Raw genomic sequence first — 23,460 nt, 5'->3', positions numbered from 1 at the left:
AGAAAACATAAACAGCCTACTCACATAGAGAAAACATAAACAGCCTACTTACATCCAGAAATACGGAATCGATCTGAAATCCCTTGTCAAAGCACTCTGCACTTCATGTGAACAAAGAGCTACTTGTGTTTGTAATATTAGTAATTTTCGCCTCACAAACCTTAATATACGCTCAATAGTAAACGCCTGATGGCCTAAAGTTATCGAACAATTGTAAAGTAAAAGAAATGAACTATCGCATAGCAGCGACAGAATCTATTATTCTTTATCTTTGATGTTCTTGCGCGGTGCCAGTAAATCTCTATGTACATGTATCGATTAATGGTATAAAAAAGAATACTGTTGTTTCAAGACAAAGGAGGCTTTTGGCGCCTCACCTTTTACTGTTTGTATTCCATGAGAGGCGGACGCGGACTTGCTGCGTTCCGCAACTGTATTTTATATTCTATGTGAAAATATTGAGTGAAAATGCTAAATGTAATTTTTTTTCAGTCAGAAAGCATGTAGTTTCTGGTAGCTGATTACGAACAGACAGCATCAAGAGGACATTTTGACTGTTATTTATAAAGTATTAAACCACTATGGTCATCTATTGTAATTTAATATGAAAAGGTACATAGCATTAAAAAAAAACGTGTGTTAAAGATAAGTGTGCTTATTTTCGTAAATTAACCTTGATGATTCAATTTCCTTATTTACCTGAATGATAATTATTTTTGTGTTACTTCATCATCAGAAATTACGATCACGCTGATGGGCCGAACGCAGCATGAGGCAGAAGGAACATTATCGTTTTCCTATTATTTCTGAACCAACTTTTTTGTGTAGTGTTGCATTTCTTTTAAAGTCTATAAATATTTCTGGTCCCTTAGTGCTGATCTGGGTATGACTACATCACGACTATAAAAAATGCACAGAAATTATAATGTTTCTTTCGAACGATATCAAATATATATATCAATATGCTGCTCTTATTCAGGTATTTAATGCTCAACGTATGTTATTATAATAGTGTAATCAATCCCTGATTCTGTTGCCAAGCGGTCCGACAAAATATTCACTTTTTCGACATTAAAAAAAAAAGAAAGTAAAAAAAAATTCTTTTTCTTTTCGTCCCCCAAGAGCAACGCTACACTTGGCGCCCGAACAGGGACTCGATCAAAAAAATCATTTCATGTATGTGTTTAAAAAAATTTTCAGTGCTTGTTCTAATAATTGTTTCATTCTTTCATGTGGATGCAATTCAACCGAGAAAGAGAAGTGGGAAAACCTTTTAATTAATTCAGGAGAACGATTGATGAAATTACCAAAAAACGCGAGTATCGAGCCGTATCACCATCAAGACAGTCATAGTAAGTCAAATTTTTATACGCAGTAGTCAAGCTTTCGTAGTGTCGTAGCGTCTTTCGAGTTGATCAGAACGTAAACCGGTCTTTCCTTGCCTTGAAACAGCTTTATTTCAATTTGTCCATAGTCCATTCTTATGTAGTTAAATTAAGTGAAAGTGTACCATTGTTGTCAGTGTATAAAAAAATTACGATATGGCGGATAGCTACGCTCAAAACTGGTAAAACGTGTTATATTTCATTTGTTTTTAATTAGTAGGAACCATCTTGTCTTCTTGGCGTACATGAACGTCAGTTGTTACCCAGAGTTAAAATTTCATCGTAGGTCCCAGTAAGCCATAGCACTACGTCACAGACGAACGACTGACGGCAGTGACAAACAATATCTGTAGCATTTTGACGTTTGACAAATAATTCATGAACATGGCTGACGGTAAACAGCGGACACAAACAAAACCAGACGACAGCGGTGATGCGAATGGACCTCACTATCCATTACGATCACGCGCGATAGGTACACGAGCGGAGGCAGAAGCAGCCTCGACCGAAGTTTTAGAAGCTGGTCCTGGTGTGCAAACTGTTCCCGCTTTTGAAAAAATATTGTAGAACAGAAGCAAACTGGTGCTTTTCATTTATTATTAAAAATGACTTGGCTGCAATGATCGAAGCAATAATGGAACGCAAGTTCGAAAGCCTAAAACAGGAAAGATTAGATGAAAAGGCCCGCGAAGAAAAAGAGAGGGCTGAAAGACGGCATAATAAAAATCAGGTCCTTACAAATCTGTGCAACTCAGTAAAAGCAGACATAAATTCAGTAAAAACAGAAATAAATTCGGTAAAAACAGACATACATTCAGTAAAAACAGACATAAATTCAGTAAAAACAGATCTGCAAACGGAGATAAATGACCTAAATACACGGTTAAATTCGGTAAAGGCCGAACTAAAGGCAGACATAACAGCTGATTTAAATACCCTGTTGGGTAATGTCCAAAGCCAAATCAGTAGTCAGATCACGACCATGAGGCTAGAAATTGACACACAAGTAGAGTCAAAAATAGAGGATATTTCAAAACAGTTAGATAAAAAAATCGAAGCAGCCAAGGGAGAGATAAATTCAAAAGTGATGGAATATCAGAAACAAGCTGCGACTTTAAAAGAAGATTGTACTGCAATCTCTGATGAGGTCAAAGGAGTTAAAACCGCAGTAGACACGATCGAGAATGTTGTTGATGATCTTTCCAAACAGATTGAGACTCTTAATGTAGAGGATCAAATAAAGAATACTGTTAAGGCACATGCTGAAGCATTGTCTGACTACTACCAAAAGTGGATTAAAAACAAAGACGCATTCATAGGAAACAAGGTCAAGAACGAACTCAGGGAAACTGTCAAAAACGTGACCTTTGAAATATTGGCAGCCCCTGGAAAAACAGGAGACACGGTCATGTCAGAATTAGGACAGATAAGACGAACGTTAACTCAAGATTTACCTGAATGGCGTCAACAGATAGTTGATGAAGTTCGTACACTAAAATGTCAAGTTGAAAATTCCCCACCTCCCGTGTCAGGAGAGTGGAATAATTCACCACGATGTAATGAACAACAGCAGGTACATTACCGTTCACCATTTGATAACGCTCAAACTCATAGTTCTATAGAAGCACAATTTAACCAGAGTACCAGCCCACCCACATTTGTCAGTTTGATGCAGGAGGAAAGCGTGATCAAACATCGTGTTTTTCCGACCTTTCACCCACAGAAAAGAGAAATTCATCCTACAGTGTTCCTCCGAAATTTTTCGGGAATTTTTCCGAATAGCTGGAGTGACCGCCAGCGAATTCAATTCGTTAGTGGATTTATCGTAGGCGATGCTGCCTTATGGGGAATCGAAATGGTCGACTCTTGTAAAAGTTACAAAGAGTTCGAACAGATGTTTTTAGGTAAATTCTGGAGTTCTGGTGTGCAGCAGCGCCTGAGAAAAGAGGTTTACAACGCCGAAGTGTTTAACAGTAAGCGCGGTAGTTAGAGAAGATATTTTGAAAAGTATTTAGCGAAAATCAAGTTCTGGGATTCGCCGATCACCGCCAAAGACGTTATTATGATTCTAAAAACTAAGCTACCGATTGCGATCAGAGAAAAGTTAGTAAACGTGTCTGAGGACGATACGGACACTTTCCTATCTGTGTTAGACTCGTTAGATCTGATTTACGAGGACGCTAGAGTTGATGTTGGCAACGCCCACTTCAGTGCAGGCGGCCAGCACAATACAGAATACGCAGGCAACAATGGTGGCCGAGCCAAAGCGCGTCACAGCGACGGCCAGTACCAACCCCACAACGGTTTCAAAAATACACACACTACGTACTCCAACAGCAAATACAAAAATAAGTACAATAACGGCCAGAGATACAATCCAATATATAATTCGTCACCACCTCAGTACGAAAATGCACATTATAACACACAGCCCCAGCAATATGGAAACACGCAACCGATCAACGGTAATTATCAAAACGATCAGTCTTACGATTCAAATCGTCAGTGGAAAGGAAATAAATGGCATAATCAAGGTGGAGATCAACGTACACCTTTTAGTAACGGTTACAATCAACACAAGAAACAGCAAAATACCTTTCAGCCACAAAATATACACTTCACGCAACAAGCGAACGGACCTTTGGGAAGTCTGAAGCCTAAACGCCCGCATAATACGCAAATTTATTATGCGCAGGCGAATACGCCAGGACAACAAGATCCATTTCCAACCGAGTTCGTACCACAAAACCAACACCAGTTCCAGACGGAAGAAACTTTAATAAATATAAATCAGCAGGAAAGTAAGCATCGAGCGGAAAATTAAGAGCAGCACCTTTGAGCGTCCTAGAGGATGCTGCAGGTTTGAATGGGGGCACCCTGTCCCTTAGTCCACACGAAATTAAAGCAATTAGGTATGACAAAGAGACAAACTTACGGGATGATCTAGTAGCAGACACTGAGACGAAAGACAATGATGACGTATGGGACGAACAAGTTCAAGCTTCCATAAGAGTATCAATTGCCAACATACCAGTAACAGCCATTGTAGATACAGGAGCTAATATAAATGTCTTATCTTTATGTTTATTTAAGCAAATATCCTCTGTATGCAAAGTTTTATCACTTCCAATTCAAGATTGCACCGTATCGGGAGCAACTGGTCCACTGACACAACGTGTAAATCTTCAGACTCAGCTTCAAATCCAGATAGAGTCTATTTCAGTAACGTGCATTTTTCTTATTGTTAAAAACCTATCAGTGCCATGTATCCTGAGTATGGAATTCTTGAGGCAGACGAAAGCTAAAATTGACATCGAGTGTGGAATCTGTACTCCAGTAGCGAGCCAGCAATAAGTAACTGTAAATTTGTTAAGAAGTAAGGTGAAGACAAACTTTGGGGTGCTTCAAATAGCAGTACGGCCATGGACTAAAAGACAACAGTACAGTCAGACAGAAGACGTGACAGATCCTGAAAGTGTTAATGACGATGAGTATAAAGACCTAATTCCCGGTCAGAATGAATTATACGGTAAAGCTAGTCCACTGAATTATCCAAACAACAGAAGAATGAGCATTACAATTTGTTAACAGATTACGTTCAAGTATTTTCTAAGAAACTCGGACTAATAAAAGGCTTTGAATATCGAATGAATGTCCTGCCCCATTCAACCTACTGTAGAACAAGCTATTCCATTCCATATGCGAGACGAGAAGCTGTCAAGAGCGAGATCAGGAAAATGTTACGCTGGAATGTGATAGAAGTATCTCATTCGCCTTATTCGAGTCCTTTATTGTCTGTACTAAAATCAGATGGTAGCGTAAGGCTAGTCCTAGATGCAAGATTAATCAATAAAATTATAGCACCCACAAGAACGAGACCAGAGGCTTTTGAAGAGCATCTGCAGAAGTTTCTTGGAGTTAGTTATTAGTCAGGACTCACTTTAAACCATCCCTGTTGTTAAAGAAGAATCGTAAGTGGCAACACATTTATGAAGGTCCCTTTGTGATAATGAGGAAACCACACATTGGTAGCTATTTGTTATCTGACCCTGCCACGAATAAAATCAAAGGATTGTTCCACCATCATGATTTAAGAAAATTTTATAACGCCAGGAATTAAGTTAATTTAAGCCGTAAGAAAATTCTAAGGTATTGGAGATCAGGATTAACCAATGAGTAACAAGAACGGAACTGAACTGACTACGGACGTTAACCGGTGCTAAAAGGAAACCTTATGTATTAAAACAACGCGTCTGGAAAATAAAATACAGAATAAGTTGTAGACAAGTATTTACATGAATAATCTTTATGTAAACAGGAGGACATCTCCAAGAGGCGATTTTCAATTTTAGTTATAAGTTAGTATGTAAGAAAAATGATGTACTCGAGAGGTATTAACTAGCCCCGAGGTACTAAAATGAGGAAAGAGGAAGGAGCGAATAATGCCCTTCTCTCGCTAAATAGTAATTTGAGAATGAGCAGGAAGGAGCGAATAATGCACTTCTCTCGCTAAATAGTAATATGAAAATGATGATTATATGTGCTTAGTATTAGTAAGCGAAATTTAATCGAGGACAAATTAATGACCTGTTTTAAAAGGAAATACTTAAACGTCCAGGCAAAAGAGGAAAGTTGTGTGAAAAGATTCGATTCCATGAGGTTATTCCCTATTTTCAAATGTGACGTAAACAAGGCACCATCTGTTAGCGCAAAACAGTCGGTAGATTTAACTTGTAAGTTCCAGCACAGTGCTGTGCCAGCGATGAAATAACATCTCTTTGAAGTAAACAGATACCTAGGATTAAGCATGAACAGATTGATAACGCAGTGCAATTGTTCTAAAAAGACCTGACGTTAACCTTAAGTAAAACCGTGACGGAATAAAAAGGAAGTTTATTATATAACGCAAAGTAAGATGAGTCCAGACTATAAACAAGCTTAGTAAAAGAACATATGAGTAACATGGTTTATTATGCCAACTTCACGGTACTATTGAGCATTAGCGATACTGCAAATACACAAGCTAGCAGCAAATAGAATAAGGATCTCGCCCAAGCTTCGCAGGTAGCGACAGCAGCAAACAACAACACTCTAGTGAGAGGCTTATATATACAAATGATAATTAATACCCAAATGCGTAATGCATAAACTTGACTTAGTCTAAGAAATGAGCAAAGAGTAGTAAGCAAGCTGCAGCAAGGTACATATTAGATATAAATGCTTGAAGTGATAGATTTTATTTTAAGTGCGCACTGCAATATTTATTGTTTTCTCTGTGATTATTGAATCCCTTTCCTAAGTGCAAATCCTTTAAGATCCTTGATCCTATCCACTCCTCAGGATCAACTTGTAAAGATGCACGTGTGCTTAGGAAGTGAGGCACTACATATAAAAATGAGTAGGTTCGCGACGCGCATATTGCTTTTTTAATGAGAAATGTAAATTAAATTTTCGACCTGGTTGAGGAGTAATTTAAATTCTGTCGACGATCCGCGAGTAGGCCCGCTTTTCCCACTTTTCTTTTTCGACTGTTTGTATTTCTACACGAAATTCAGAGGCGGAATTGCTATTTTCAAATCTGTCCTCGAACTTTCTTTAAAGACAAGCACATACGAGAAAAGCTTTTGACATAAATGATGAAACTTCCCCTTTGAACAATTCTACAGGACTGTGCTTAACCTGACACACAATATTTTTAGCGCAACGCAATCTGACTTTCAAAATTCCCTACTAAAGAATGGCCCTGACAAACATTAAACTATACCTTTCACAAATCACTTACCTCACAAAAATCTTCGCTGCTCAAGCTACTGCAATACAGCGAGCGCCACTACTGCCAGCTAAATAAAAGATTCAAACTACTGAAGGCACTAACTACTGATAGGGATAGTTAGCAAATGAAAGATATTAATAGAGAGCAAACAATGTATTTACCTTAATATCATCACAAGTCATAATATATATATCAGTTCATGACAAATTGCAAAACTTCGCCATCTCTCTCCCCACATCCACCACTGCTGGCGGCTCACCTCCAACTGCGCAACGCTACACGCTGTTCACAGCCAGCTGCCTAACACTACAATGGCGAGTATTACAACAATGCAAAGCAGCCACAGACTGCACACAGCACAGCCAGTGATTTTCATATTGAGCGCTACGTAACGTTGCCAATAAGAAAACATAAACAGCCTACTTACATAGCCCCCATGCTCCCCACAAAAATTTTTACAAATTCGTTTGGGCAGTGGTCAATACAGATTTGAAAAAAATTTTTCATAATTACAATAACAAAGATATCAAATGCACACACTTATTGATACAACGTTGGTCAAAAGCTAAAATTTTGTCACAGTCCATAAAGACAGTCCTGATCATTCATTACGGTAAAATATAGTGTTTTTCTCAAAGTCTGAGCAGTAGAAGAAAATGCACACGGAAGTAGTGGATTTCCATGCAGTCTTGAAGAAGTAGTGTTGTCCTTCCAACGGAAAGACAGTGCTGACTCTCGACATGCAGACAAGTATTGGGTCACAACAGAGCAAACCCGCTGCAGAGTCAGTCGAAGTTTTGATGAATATTGGTAGGTCATCACAGAGCAGACCCACTGTAGTCCTGGTAGAGATTACGATATTGGTGGGCCACCAGAGGCGCAGACCCACTGCAGTCCTTGTAGAAATAATGGTACTGATGGATCATCAAAGATGTAGACCCACTGTAGTCCTTGTAGAGATAATGGTATTGGTGGGCCACCAGAGGTGCAGACCCACTGTAGTCCTTGTAGAGATAATGGTATTGGTGGGCCACCAGAGGTGCAAACCCACTGTAGTCCTTGTAGAGATGACCAGCAGCCATCTGTTGCGATTGTGCAGGTGCACATTCACCATCGAAGAGTCTTGCGAAGAATATAGCAAGTCCATAAACCACCACTTGTGCACTCACAAAGTTTTTGGAATTGTCCTTAGAACCAGCAATGCTGTTATCCAGTCCCTTGCTGAATTATTAACACACGTGCAAACACTATCATTCCCTACTTCTCACATATTGTCCATATACTATGACCAACAGAAACGTGTGCAGTGAAATGTAACTAACAAGTTAATAATATCATGAACTGGTGACAATTACGATTTTATAACATAAGAATACAATAACAAAGGTACAAAATACATCATTAAAAACATAATAATACAGATAACATTTGTAGTAAAACAGGCTTTACAAAAGAATAGAAATAAACATATACATCAATGTTACAGGAATTATGAGATGAGTACATACATAAAAGATCGAATAACTTTCGAAACATCAACTTCACACATGAGCATTAACACAAAACAGAATTAATGTCTAACATCTTTACAAAGTAAATAACATATTATTAATGCCAATTATTTTCGAGGATAACAGTATTCCTCATCATAGTGAATGTAGCTTAATATTAAAAGAGAAAAAAATTCTATGAAACTACACAGAGACAGGAAGAAAACAAATACACAAGGGTACACGCACACATAGTGGGATAACACCAATAGGAAAGGACAGGGTTCGTTTTCAGTGTAACATTTGGTACTGCAGTCCAACCCAAAACTTCATATATCTTTCCTCTTATTTCATCCTTTGTTTCCACCAAAAAAAATTCTAACTAAGCATGCTTTCTGTGTTTATATGTTCACACATTTCTTACCTCATTTTTATTTTCCATTATCTTACCTCATCATTTATTTCCAAGAAAATCCTACCTAAACCTGTTTTCTCAATGCATTTCTTCCAATTCATCGCAACTCATTCTCTTAGAGGCTACCCCCTCTTAAGCTAACTTAAATCTACTGAGCTCAGATGCTAAACTAAGGGACGAGGCAATGCAGCATCACATAACAAATCAACACCAACAGCAATGCAAAAAATGCAAATTGGCAAAGCTAGCAGCATAAATGAGCAAAAGTCAAATTCAATAACACTATGCCTGGCAAACAGCAGCAACTTATACCTAAACATGACATAGCGCAAGCAGAAAAAATATTACACTAAAATGGCCATGTCTAATACCTATGTCACATCTTAACATTAGAGTGATGCATCATAGATCATAAAATTATTTACTGGATCTGTAGGCATAAAATATTTATATTAGTACATATATTAAATTTTATTTTAACCAATGCTGCAGTGCAGCTAGAAACTTGATATTAAACAAAATGTGTAAATAAATACATTAAGCAAGCCATATGGCATTTTTCTTAACTAGCAAGGCAATAGCTGTGAAATGTTTCTCATCGTTTCATTAGGCATTTCAGTAAATATCATAAATTACGAGCTCCACAGTATGCTTTCAACAAGGAGATGTCAGTAGCGCGGACAATGGCCTTCCCTTTCTTTTTTTTTCTACCTGTGCCGCTGAAAAGGGCTCGCAATAATGGCTTTTTCTCCAGGCGTCTGACACAGCTGGGTGCCCGCGACGCATTACGTGCAGGTGGTCACATTGGTTTCCAACATCCTGTTTCACAAGTCAAGAGTCCCTACCCACTATTCATTACTCCTTACCTTATTACACATATACGTATCCATCGACACTCGTCAATATTTCGTCATTATAAATATGAAGCATATTCAAATAACTCGTATAGCCTCAGCCTATTAATCATAAACATACCTCAGCAGCATAATACACATCGTCGTCGTAAAAATAACCTCATAACACTTCAGTCAAATCTTAAAATCGTCGTAACTTCCTCCAATAATTAAAAAAATTCTCTGCTCATGTCAAAAGTGTCATCTGCCTCAAACGTACTTTAAAAATCATAATCCCTTTACCAAATACATCATTCAAAGCTCTCATAGTATCACAATGGTTCCGAAAAAATATGAACAGTTTACAATGCACAGACAAAATACAGTTTCATAAGTATCAAGTTACCCAACTGTGTATTGCGTAAACATCTGTCACTGATGTAATAAAAAAATGTTTATCTCTCAGTTAAATGATCAGATAGCTGTGTAATTTGTGTGTTAGAGAAATATGGTACCGACGTGTAAAGTTGTATAAGCAAATACCATATTAGCTAGGGTTCCTTGTGGTTGCCACACACATGGTACACAAAGTAAGCATGTACCCCCCTGAGGATTTATGTAATTATACCCTCAGGTGTTACAGATTACAGCAATGAAATGAAATGTATCACTGAAAACCTTTGTATCATTGTACTTCAAATATCTTTAAAAATAAATGTTTTCCGTACAAAATTAATCACTCAAATGCGTGTCCTGTAGCGCAAAATGTGCGTCTTGTTGCAACATAATCTCTGTGGAAGTGTCGTAGTTATCGTCCTCCGAAAGCTAAGTTCTGCAGAAGTCAATGTACTTACCACATGATAAACAAAAGTGAAATGCTTTGCGTATAGATATCATAGTTATTATGCTTATTGGCGTGATGAAGAAAGTACTGTGCTGTAACGTATTGTTGTGCTACAGAAAAGGCAGTCTCATTGTAGCTATACCACAAAAGTTACTAGTAAAACATGTTTTGCTTTCCAGAAGAATTCCGAAAAACTGTGCGGATATAAAACAGAAACACTGCAAAAGCAACATTGTAAATTGTCACTCATTAGTAGCGTCGTGATAAAATCGTGTAACTGTCACATAAACTAACACTGTGTCATCTGGTATCTCACAGAAAGTACTTTAAATCCAGAATACATTTTCAGGTCAACCAAAATGTTGCCTTAAAATCTCATTAGCAGTACCAGATATAATGTTATTTTTCTCGGAGCCAGCCGGCGCACGTGTATGCCTGCGGTGCGAGTCATTGTCTGTCTCTTTGTTGCCGCGCGTCGTTACTGGGATTAGGAGGCCTAACTTCCACAAATTCGCCTTGCCGAGAGGGCCCAGCTCTGTTTAAAGCTCGCCAGTTCGGATGGAATTCAGGTCTGTCGTTTTGTCGGTAGTTTACACAGTTTCTTTCGTGTCGGTCATGTGGTGGAGAATTTCTCCCTGAATCGTAACTGCGCGCCGAACTGTTGCGTCTGAAGTTATTCTGTCTCCCTTGATAATAATTATTTTGGTTCCCATATTGTCTGTTTCTATGGTTATCTCTGTCATATTCATTTCTACGGAAATGCGATCTTTCTCTGTAACTATTATTCTGCCAGCGGTTGTCATAAGGGTGGTGTCTGTTTTGGTCACGATTTGTGTTGTGAGAATAGCCTTGTCGTGTCCAGTTATTACTTCTGTCGTCAGGGAATTGTGACGGATGTGACCTGTAGTGATTGTTTTCCCGGTTTCGCGTTCCGCGATTGTCAGTGTCAATTTCTAATTCTTGTAAAAGTCCCTGAAATGCTTCAATGTCGTCTTTGCAACGTCCTGCCAAAATAATATGTCGTAAATGTTCAGGCAGTTTGATTAAGCAAATGCGGATGAGTTCTGAGGGGCTGTATGGGTTTGACAGGTATTGATTCTTGTGCAACATGTCTTCAAAATATTTCACAAGACTGGAAAATTCAGATTGTTCGAAGTGTTTCATCATTATGATGTTATGTTTTACACGGTCTTGTGTAGCTTGAGACCAATATGCTGAGAGGAAGGCATGGTAAAACTCTCCTTCACTGTGGCAATCGTGAATTACCGATCGCATTCTTACAGCTGGTTCATTCTCTAAGTAGCCACACATAAATTCTAATCTGTGTTCCAACGACCAGTTGGGAGGAAAACAATGAGAGAATTGATGGAGCCATGCTTGTGGATGAATGTCGTTGCCAGAATTCTTAAATGTTTTGAATTTACGTGTAGTAATGAACAGCTTATAGTCAAAATCATCATGTCGGCGAGTCGCATATCGGTCATTGTTAGGTCGTGTCGGCCGTTCCATCTCAAAATTCGGTGCACATTGCCAATTTCTTTCATAACTTCCGAAATGCCCTGTGTTATTATTTTGTGTCTGTTCCGTATTTGTATGTCCCTCTTCTCGTATTGGGGCGCGAGTGTCCTCTGAAATACGTAATTCTTGTACTACTTGTGCCAACTGATCTTGCACTTCCCGGATTTCTCTTTTGTACTGTGTATTGATTTGATTTTGATTTTGTTTGAATTTTCTAATTTGTTCATACTCTTCAGTGTCCATGAAAGCTACAGGTGTTGTGTCATTCAGATCATCATCTACCTTTGTAGATAAGTTAGTGAACTGATCTGAAAGTTCGGCTACTTTATCCGATAGTGAAATCATTTCCTCTCTATGTTTTTCTGAACCAAGTTTCAGAGTGTCCATTTGTGTTGCAATCGTGTCTACTGTGACCTTTAAGTTTTCCTGAGATTTTGCAAGTTGCGTAACCGAATCGGTAGATGCAACTGAGTCAAATTTAGCTTGCAAGGTCTCATGATTTTCATGAACAATAATTTGCAGTTCTTTTATGGCTGCTTCGTGATTCTGTAATGCATTTTCATGCCGCGAAAAAATAGGTTGAAAATGCTCACAAATTTGTGTTTGTACGTCGTTACAGACTTTTTGATATTTCGATTCGATTTTTTGTAACTCAGTAGTTAAATCTTCACGTGTTTGTTCAAGTGTGGTGTAACTTTTGAAGATTTTGTTCCATTGTGTCTAACTTTTGAAGCTTTTGTCCCATTTGTTTCTGATTTTGTTCAAGTGTTGTGTCTAACTTTTGTAGCTTTTGTCCCATTTGTTGCATTAACTGTAATAACAATGCACTGGTGTCTGAAACATGTTCCTCAGTGCTTTTCGGCAGTGAATTTGCACCGGCAACATTCACATTTTGACAAGCGGAAAACGTGTCTTGACTCATTTGGGAAAACGGTGAGGACGCAAAACCTGAATCTACAGTATTTGCAAAATTGTGTCCTGTCATTTCGGATTCCTGAGGCGAGCTGTTGCCGACCGATCGATCGATAATGCTTCCCTCTTCACTAATTGTTTCACTGTCCACGCCATTGTTTGACGCCCGCTCCATTTCCCTGTGCACAGTTATCAAATTACTACTTTGAACATTAGTAAATTCATTACTCGGCGGCGCTGATAAGCTACGCTCGTCGTCACTATTATTTCTCAGTTTAGTTTGGAGCCTAGTGTTACGTTTTTCACACGCCATTATTGTCACAGTATTTCACACGACAACACAGAAAGACACAATTTGAAGAGCAAAAATAAGAGAACACATTAACATAACACTGAAAATAATATCTAGTTAATTACAGCTGCGAAATACTTGGTGCAAATCTATATGCATGCCACAACTGTTTTACTGTACAACAATGAAAGGCTACAACTACAAAGGAGATTCTCTCTACAATTACGCGCTAGCAATAAACAAAAGCTACACTAAATACACAAACTACAAGAAAAATCAGAAGATTCCAGTGAGGTATCCTAGGCTAAGGGTCGACATATGAAACTTCCCCTTTGAACAATTATACACGACTGTCCTTAACCTGACACACAATATTTTTAGCGCAACGCAATCTGACTTTCAAAATTCCCTACTAAAGAATGGCCCTGACAAACATTAAACTATACCTTTCACAAATCACTTACCTCACAAAAATCTTCGCTGCTCAAGCTACTGCAATACAGCGAGCGCCACTACTGCCAGCTAAATAAAAGATTCAAACTACTGAAGGCACTAACTACTGATAGGGATAGTTAGCAAATGAAAGATATTAATAGAGAGCAAACAATGTATTTACCTTAATATCATCACAAGTCATAATATATATATCAGTTCATGACAAATTGCAAAACTTCGCCATCTCTCTCCCCACATCCACCACTGCTGGCGGCTCACCTCCAACTGCGCAACGCTACACGCTGTTCACAGCCAGCTGCCTAACACTACAATGGCGAGTATTACAACAATGCAAAGCAGCCACAGACTGCACACAGCACAGCCAGTGATTTTCATATTGAGCGCTACGTAACGTTGCCAATAAGAAAACATAAACAGCCTACTTACAATGAAGCTCCCCTCACTAAAAAAAAAAAAAAGTATTGGGCCTACAAAATGAATAAGCAAGCGTGATAAAGATTACTATGAATGAAATTAATTTGTAAAGGAGATTGGAATGAATTTGGTCAAAGAAAAAGGACTTATAATAGCCTACCTGTGACCGTAGGCATAAATAAAAAAAAGACTAATTAAGAAACAATTGTTCTGATTCAAAGTGGTCAATTAGATTATTTCTTGATTTAAATGAACTCTTGTAAATATTAGTATGTAAATCAACTTGTAAACACAGTGGTATGTTATGAAGCGAGAATTTCTTTTAATACATCGTTCACGCAGACGCTCACCACAGTGCAAGTGAAGTTTTAAAGTTCGACGATTTTCAGTGGCGGTAATCTACTGCACCATATGTGTGAAAAATTCATTTATGTGTGCGGTGTGTAATAATCAGTGAGCCGGCCGAAGTGGCCGTGCGGTTAAAGGCGCTGCAGTCTGGAACCGCAAGCCCGCTACCGTCGCACGTTCGAATCCTGCCTCGGGCTTGGATGTTTGTGATGTCCTTAGGTTAGTTAGGTTTAACTAGTTCTAGGTTCTAGGGGACTAATGACCTCAGCAGTTGAGTCCCATAGTGCTCAGAGCCATTTGAACCCAGTGTCATTCCACACATGCAATTGCAGCGGTAGCTACCACTTACCTGTGAATCCGTAATTGGATAGTGGACAGGAAGTGATGTGAGGCAGTTTCGGTGGCAGAAGCTCCCTCCAGCAATCTAATAAGCACAAAGCCATGATCCAACGAACAAAAGCGACGAAATCAACGCTCTGCAAGAAAGCTCCGGTCACGTGAGCGCGCACAGACTGAATTTCAAGATTGCTCGCAACAGTGGAGGCGGACAGCCACCATGTGACGAAATAATGTGAACGTTCAACCGCCAACAGTATTTGCTGTGCGCTACATTCTGTAGCAAAAACATTTTTTTTTTTTTTTGCTAAGTGTTATTTTTTTTTTCAATCAGAAAGCATGTAGTTTCTGGTAACTGATTACGAACAGACAGCATCAAGAGGACATTTTGACTGCTATGTATAAAGTATTAAACCACTATGGTCATCTATTGTAATTTAATATGAAAAGGTACGTAGCATTAAAAAAAACGTGTGTTAAAGATAAGTGTGCTTATTTTCGTAAATTAACCTTGATGATTCCATCTCCTTATTTACCTGAATGATAATTATTTTTGTGTTACTTCATCATCAGAAATTACGATCACGCTGATGGGCCGAACGCAGCATGAGGCAGAAGGAATATTATCGTTTTCCTATTATTTCTGAACCAACTTTTTTTGTGTAGTGTTGCATTTCTTTTAAAGTCTATAAATCTTCTGGTCCCTTAGTGTTGATCCGGGTATAACTACATCGCGACTGTAAAAAATGCACAGAAATGATAACGTTTCTTCCGAACGATCTCAAATATATATATATATCAATATGCTGCTCTTATTCAGGTATTTAATGCTCAACGTATGTTATTATAATAGTGTAATCAATCCCTGATTCTGTTGCCAAGTGGCCCGCCAAAATATTCACTTTTTCGACATTAAAAAAAAAGAAAGTAAAAAAAAATTCTTTTTCTTTTCGTCCCCCAAGAGCAACGCTACTTGTTTCACAAGAACGATGTTTTCTAAATCCATGTTGACTGTGTGTCAATAGACCGTTTTCTTCGAGGTAATTCATTATGCTCGAACACAATATATGTTATAAAATCCTGCTGCAAATCGACGTGAACGGTATGGTCCTGTAATTTAGTGGATTACTCACACTACCTTTCTTGAATATTGGTGTGACCTGTGCAACATTCCAGTCTTTCGGTACGGATCTTTCTGAAAGATGGTACGACTACTGCGCTGTAGGAGGCAACGGCGCAGTACTCGCACCATCTTGCAAAAAAGGAGGGGCAGCTGTAAATCAATAACGAGAATTTAGGCCGCAGGTAAATGGAGCCCTCACAAAATGTGATTATTGCATCTCATCGAAGACGATACAGATCGTCAGATTCAGTTTGCAGAATGGGTAACACGCTATCTGGACGTATTGCTTGCAGATGAAGCTAAATTCTATGTAAAAGAAGAGGTAAATACAATTACAGATTCTGGTCATATCTCAATCTTCGCTATGAGCTTATCCAGTATACTACGAAAAATCAAACGGTTACGGTTCTTCCCAACGATATTATTGAACCTGGCCCGCTATCGGAAACAGCGGTGTCGGTGCAGTAAACAGGTACAGTGGACCAAAGAAAACATACTGCACCGTCAATGCCTTCAGATCAGTTGTACGTATGTACGCCTTGCTTAGAACAAATATGTTCGATTCAGTCCCTCCCTTGTGTCGACTAAGATAGTGCTCAAAACAAATCTGTGTGGTACTGCCGCTTTTTGTTGCCTCTTTGCCGCAGGTCTTTGGAGCAGTAAAATTCAATGGAAAGAGCAGTGAGTCTACCTCCAATCCCACTCTTGCACTTGGCGTAAGACTAAGTTCCAGAAGAGAGATACGTCTGGTATTCGGTGTGATAAGGAAAAGCGGAAGATAGGAATGACTAAATAGAAATCACTACTATATTTATTATATTTAAATCAGTAATGTATGCAAAAATATTTCAATGCGTGTAAAATGTACTAATTACTTTCTTGTCGTCTTTAAACTTTTCAGAATACGTACCAGTCATTAGATTTCTCACAAAATCCACAATGTCAACTAATATATGTAATATTATGCATGTTCATCACAAAATTCAAAGTGTTCACTGTTGAGGTGATTTGCTGTAACAGATTTTGCGACAAAACATTTATTATGAACTGAAGATGGGTAGTACATCAACTCAGAGCCAATATACTGGGACAATCAGTTTCACGAACACCTTCGTGGTCACGAGGCTAGCGTTTCTAGCTGTTGACTTAAAGCTCCCTTGTAAGCTCCGTTGATATTTATGTACTATAAAAGGAAAGCGTGCATTCGTCTCCTGAAGCCAAATGTGAAGTCGTTGCAGTAAATAAGCGGCGACATTCGGATACGTACCGCTGAGGTGTTGTCAAACCAAAATGTTTAAGTCAGGCAGCGTGCCACGTGTTCTTTTAAATTATTTAATTCCTTTCGTTCACTACCGGTGTATCCTAGTATTTGAGTCTTAGGAGCGTCTTATACACATTGTATCTGTGTCTAAAAGACCAGTTAGAAAATATTGTCTTCTTTCAGATATCACGTTGAACTTATATCTCCTGTAGTGGATGTCCACTGTTCAAACCACACCTGCTCGTAGGTAGGTCAATATTTTTCACATTTGAATTTGTTTTGGCAACAGTTAAGAATGAATTCAATGTAATCGGCTGGAAATTGCAGAAAATATGTGAACTCCAGTCATTCAAACGTAATGTGAATTCTACACAAGTGTCACCTAATGAATTACAGACCTGACAATATCTTACAGATTTCCGTATTAAAGACTGAATTTTTGTATAACTATTCATAAAATGAGTTATGTTTTCTGTTGCGTACTTGTATGTGATGTGATTACGTAAAATTGTTACATGTTAAACAAAATTTTGAAGAAAAGGACACTGTTTTCGGACAAGATTAGTACTGAACGTGATAACTTTCAACACTGAATAAATTGCTTTGGAAGCTTTTTGTTACAGTACCTGTATGATGTTATCTGAAAACTTGCTCTCTGGAGTGGACGAATTTAACCATGCTTTAGGACAGAAATGAGAATTTTGTAGTATTGTCCATAACCTAAAAATATCTTTTGATGTATAAAAAAAAGTTTCCCTATACTTATAGATAAGTATTCTGTTGTTAGATTAAAATTCTAATTTCAGTACTACAACTAATTCTTTCTTTAGAAATGACCATCATGACGCAGTTGCCTTTTGTCGCCATACTACAGCTAGCACCATTTACCTTCCACAATGGGTGTGTTAAAAACAACATTTGGGAAGAATAAGACCAAATGTAGCTCATCTCGATTCTTCAGGAGGCACTCCAGAGACATGCGTGAACCATTTCTTCGAAAGCAAGTGAAATGCCAGACCCAAACGGAGAAGTATTTCCTAATAATGCTGACTGCTAAAAAAACATCTAGATACTCCTACTGTGCCTAGATCCAGACAGCAATGTTTTGACGTCTATTGCAACAAACTGAAAATAAGAGAACGTCGAATGGCATATTTGAACAGTCTCTATAAACGAGCTGATAACAAGAGTATTAAGCTCAAATTGGGTAAAAGGACTCAGTTTTTCCCAAAACCAGACTTTCAACCTGATACGAATGTAGATGATGAGAAATGGCATTTTTTTAAATCAACAACAGTTTGATCATATGTTTTGGTGCTGGAACGTAAACCAAGCAGGACTTCCCGCTGGCAGAACCAGCACTTTTTCTTGGGAAGTTCGTTGGAATCCAGCAGTAGTTGTCGTTTTGAGCCACGGAACATGGCAGCACGACGAGGGCGTGGCACCACACAGCTACACGGCTGCGTCATGCGATCCGAATATTTGTTGATGCATTATTCAGTTCAGTGGCGGTGATGTCCTGCAACAGTATCAAAAAATTTTATGTAATACTTCGCTAAATGATAAACAGTGTTTTTGGTGAAAACCTGCTGATTAAATGTACTGGGTGAGCACGAAGTCTTGCCCTGATTATAACAATTTATTACAGAATAACCGTTTGACATAATAATTTAAATTTGATGCCGTTACGTAAGTTAGTGTTACTAGTTTTTTTTTAAGACCACTTACGTTAGTAAACCTCAACGTGTGCTCCCTTGGTAGCTCGGAGAATGTCGAGGCGGTATTCCAGTTCCCGCCAGATATTCCGTAACATGTGCTCTGACACAGTACCCACAACAGCTTGTATCCTAGCCCTCAGTTCGTCGACGTCAGCAACTGGTGTCTGGAGAGAGAAGTAATGTCCGGATCGGTGGATTGGAAGGAACGGTCTGACACCCTGGCCACCAAGCTCTCCAGACATTACGCCCTAGTAACACTAGCCTATGTAACGACATAAAATGTAGCTTATTATGTCAAATGGTTGTACTGTTATCAATTTTTGTAATCAGGGCAAGACTTTTACCCTGTTAATTTGGTAACGTCGGAACCATTACGATGACTCTAGAGCCCTTAGTATCTGTTCACTACGTCATGTAATATTACATTTACGCATCAGGCTGGATAATACGTGCATAAGTAAGGTAATTTCGGACAGATAAACGGATAATCATATCAAAAAAAGATTCCAAGGTGCTTTTAAAAATTTTGGCGATATGCCATGAATAGAAATTATAGAAGTGGCCATCCTCATAACTGGTTCTTTCCGTCCGTAGCCTAGCTGCAGTAAGTCCGTTGTTCCGATAGGTATATAAATCGTCGTTAGGCCAAGCGCTATCCGAAACACTTGACACTTTATCTCTGTGATCAATAGAACCCGAGATACGACCTCCTAAAATACTCATTTTATGACCGGGCTTTTTGGCACATATTGATACTGTTCACGGACGATACAAGCAAAAATAAAACTCTCCAGCTCTGACACATATATTATTGATTGCCAGGGAGCAGAGGTGGAGCAGGCGTAACAAGGGAGGGTTGGTGGGGGGGGGGGGGGGGGGGACGACGACATCTTGATCGATTTCGTACATTTGTCGCCTTACTGGAAAATGAAAATAATCGAAATTGTACTTCAAGCCATATTCCAATCACATTCATCTCTAGTAACTTCGACGGATCCCGTACAAACTTGATTTATTTGATACTTGACGAAAGTATGCCTATCACTGTTTCGTGATTTAACGAAATATACAATCCTTTAATTCACCTTATATCCGGAACAGAATGCCACGATATTAGTAAGCAAATGTGAGCATGTTGTGAGAGTTTCCACCTTAAGAAAGGAAATACCCATTCCTAGAAATAGTTCATAAGCTGTTTCCTAAAGTTCCCGAAGTACCCAGTGGCAGCCGCTGCTCGTCTGTTTTGTACCTATTATGGCATAAGTCACTTTCGAAGTTGCATTTTCAAATTTTACTACAGATTTCCTTTTCTTTAAGGCACGATTTGGTCTTTACAAACTTTTGCACTACTGGTACCGGTATGCAGATGCACACTTCGGGGGGTGACTGAGGCACTGCAGGGTAGCCTGCCTACATTTGACGAGTTCCGCTCGCTTTCAGCCCGTAGGAGACCTGGTAGTTTTGGGCCATTCTTTCGGCTAAGTGAAAAACACTTTTGTTCCAGGATGTCGAGCGGTGAGTTGAGGCAGTTGAGAGACGGCGGCAGCAATTCGGATTTGGTGAGATCGTCTATTTGGAGCGACTGCTATACGCAAGTTCTGAATCACTTCATTCATGTGATTTTCGTATCGCACGGCTTATTCTCCATTAGCTTCGCGTGCAAAACGTGTGACAAATTACAAAGACAACTGAAATTTATGCGGGAGGTTGAGTGTCATTGTACTATTCACAATTCAAAAGCTGCTTACTGAATCGTGTTTCAGTCATTCAGTCCGCCTTATTATGTACTCGGTTTCGTCATTCTCTCCTGCACATTAGACCGCTGTATGCTTTGATGGAACTCGCGTGTGCGGAACTTGAACGTTCGTCATTGCTCAAATTTCGACGTTTGTTTAACATATATTGTCAATTTAACGTGGCTTCAGTCCAAATGCCTGCCGGTGTGGCCGTGCGGTTCTAGGCGCTTCAGTCTGGAACCGCGTGACCACTACGGTCGCAGGTTCGAATTCTGCCTCGGGCATGGATGTGTGTGATGTCCTTAGGTTAGTTAGGTTTAAGTAGTTCTAAGTTCTAGGGGACTGATGACCACAGATGTTAAGTCCCATAGTGCTCAGAGCCATTTGAACCATTTTTTTTCAGTCCAATGTTGCTTGATTTGAAGTCAATATAGATATTTCATATAACTTTGCTGTTACACATTTCAGCTTATCTACACAAGCTACTGCTCATTTATATCTATTTATGGTGCATTCCTTGTTTGATATGCATTCCTTGTCTGATACCGTCTTGTGCACTCCTGTCGCTTATTCAGTGGTTACAAACAGCGCAGACAATTAAAACCTGCTCCGGTAATTTTCTGATCTCTTCAGCATTTCATAATTGTTTATACAAATTCAGTTTTACGAGTGGCATCATCATTCGAATAATCTGAACAAGTCACTTTCGCAGTAAAGAACTGTGATCACAATTAAGGGCGACGATGATATTGCATTGCATTCAACTACAGAGTTATGGGAAATTACTCATAGAGACTTCTAGGCTTACAGAGGGGAGTGAGTACATAATATTTCGAACAGAACGTATCGTTTCCGTTCTACGAAGGTTTCAATTCAGATGTTTAGCTCATCCACGTCTGCTTGAGGAAGTGAATTGGGCGTGACTTAGCGCAGTTAGTAGGTAAGAGTTCGAAACGAAACATCATGAAACACCCCTTTATCATTTACGCACGTTTGTTTTAATTGACAGTTAAATATTCCTCGTTACATTATTCCAAAACCAAAAAGAATCCAGCATAAATTACGTAAAGAACAGTACTACGCCATCACAAAAGCGGCTCGATGTGGCGAACATAGCCGTTGTTTCGTTATGTTTCCTATTGAATTGTTACCTAATAATGAGTCAAACGTCTCAATTGAAACCGTCGTAGAACGGAAACGGTACGTTTCCGGACATGGCTTCCTATCCAAAATTTTATGTACTCGCTCACCTCTATAAGCCTAGAATTCTGTAACATAAATTTACAAACACCTTGTTTAAGCAGATAGTTTGTACACTGTAAAATTTTGATCGTAGTGTACGAATGACTGTCAGAATATTTCATGGTCAATTACAGAAGCCAAAGCTGCAAATTACTAGTTGTACAATTTATTGTGTGCGCCATTGTGATAGATTCGTTTTCTGCTCCTGAAACCAGACTGCATTACAAAATTGATTATTGTGCCATGAATTTATTGATTACAAGATACAGTTTCTCTAAATCAGGATCTGACGAAGTACTTGCTCTATTAGTCCAGTTTTTAAAACAGTAGTCTCCTTGCAACTACTTTAACATATAGTCGCCCCTTACCACTCATTACCCGTAGTTAGTACGAGGGATGGTCTTCAAGTTTCAGTCACCCCGAAAAAATAAGTTACATAATTATTGTTCATGTTTGTTTACAGTTCCATGTCTGCAGATGTCGTATACACTAAAAGCCTATCGCCGTCGTACCGTGCGGTAGTTTGTTTCCTAGTACTAAGTGTACGTGTTTAATGCTATGGGTTCGTGGTTCAGACTGTCCTTTTGCTATCGGTCAAGGTCGAATGACGAAGAATGAAGTGGCAGACCATCTCTCAGCGAAGAACCGACATTGTGAAATGGAGCTGTGCTGCTCTAACACGGACATATGAAGATGGAGGCGATTGTTTAATAAAGTAAACGTCATGGGTTTTAAGCACCTTGTCCTGTGTTCCAGGACTGCTCACATCCATTTAAAAATCCATTAGAACTGAGGCAACAGTGGAAACACGGCAGAAATGTCAGGCCATTACACATGACCTGTTTAGCACCTACTTAGTATGGACCTGTGCTGGGTGTACCACTATAATCCTTGAGATTAATGAGGAATGAAATCACCGGAGACATGTAAATTCCCATCCGACAAAAAAAAAAAAGCGAAGATCCAACCATACACGGAGAATGCGTTGCTGCTTACGGACAGCCATGGTGTAGTTTTACCAGAATACATTCGTAAGGGGCAAACCATCACAGGAGCGCAGTACCAGTATCTCCTGTCAAGGTGATTTCGCGGCAAGCTGTGCAGTGGGGTGTTTTCATTCCACGAAAGGGCAGGGCACTGTCCCACACGATGCTTCTTTGGGAAATCGAATTTTTTCTCATTCCCCCACATTCTCGTAACGTGGCAGTCTTTCTTTAGATGAAGAAACTGTTGGATGACACAGAAATTTGCTGAAGGGCAAAGAAATGGTTTTTGAGATGGAACTTTTCTAGGCCAGCCAGAATGCTGACATATACAACCAAGGTCTCCACCAAGTTATCTATCTGTGGAAAAAATGTATTGCA

General features: G+C 39.0%; 1 protein-coding gene across 1 annotated transcript in view; it reads right to left on the bottom strand.

Annotated features, from left to right (window-relative positions):
* Positions 1 to 17,002: 17,002 nt before the first annotated feature.
* The window catches only part of LOC124583214, a 71,791-nt gene continuing 65,333 nt past the window's right edge, over positions 17,003 to 23,460 (bottom strand). The window contains exon 5 of the mRNA XM_047131336.1: positions 17,003 to 18,919. Coding sequence (XP_046987292.1) covers positions 18,866 to 18,919 — 54 coding nt within the window. The 3' untranslated portion in view covers positions 17,003 to 18,865. The remainder of the gene's footprint in view (positions 18,920 to 23,460) is intronic.

The sequence above is a fragment of the Schistocerca americana genome, chromosome 1 (genome assembly GCF_021461395.2).
Source record: "Schistocerca americana isolate TAMUIC-IGC-003095 chromosome 1, iqSchAmer2.1, whole genome shotgun sequence".
In the NCBI taxonomy this organism is placed as follows: Eukaryota; Metazoa; Arthropoda; class Insecta; order Orthoptera; family Acrididae; genus Schistocerca; species Schistocerca americana.
Note: the sequence above shows the minus strand (reverse complement) of the source record. Positions and strands in the feature narration are given on the sequence as shown.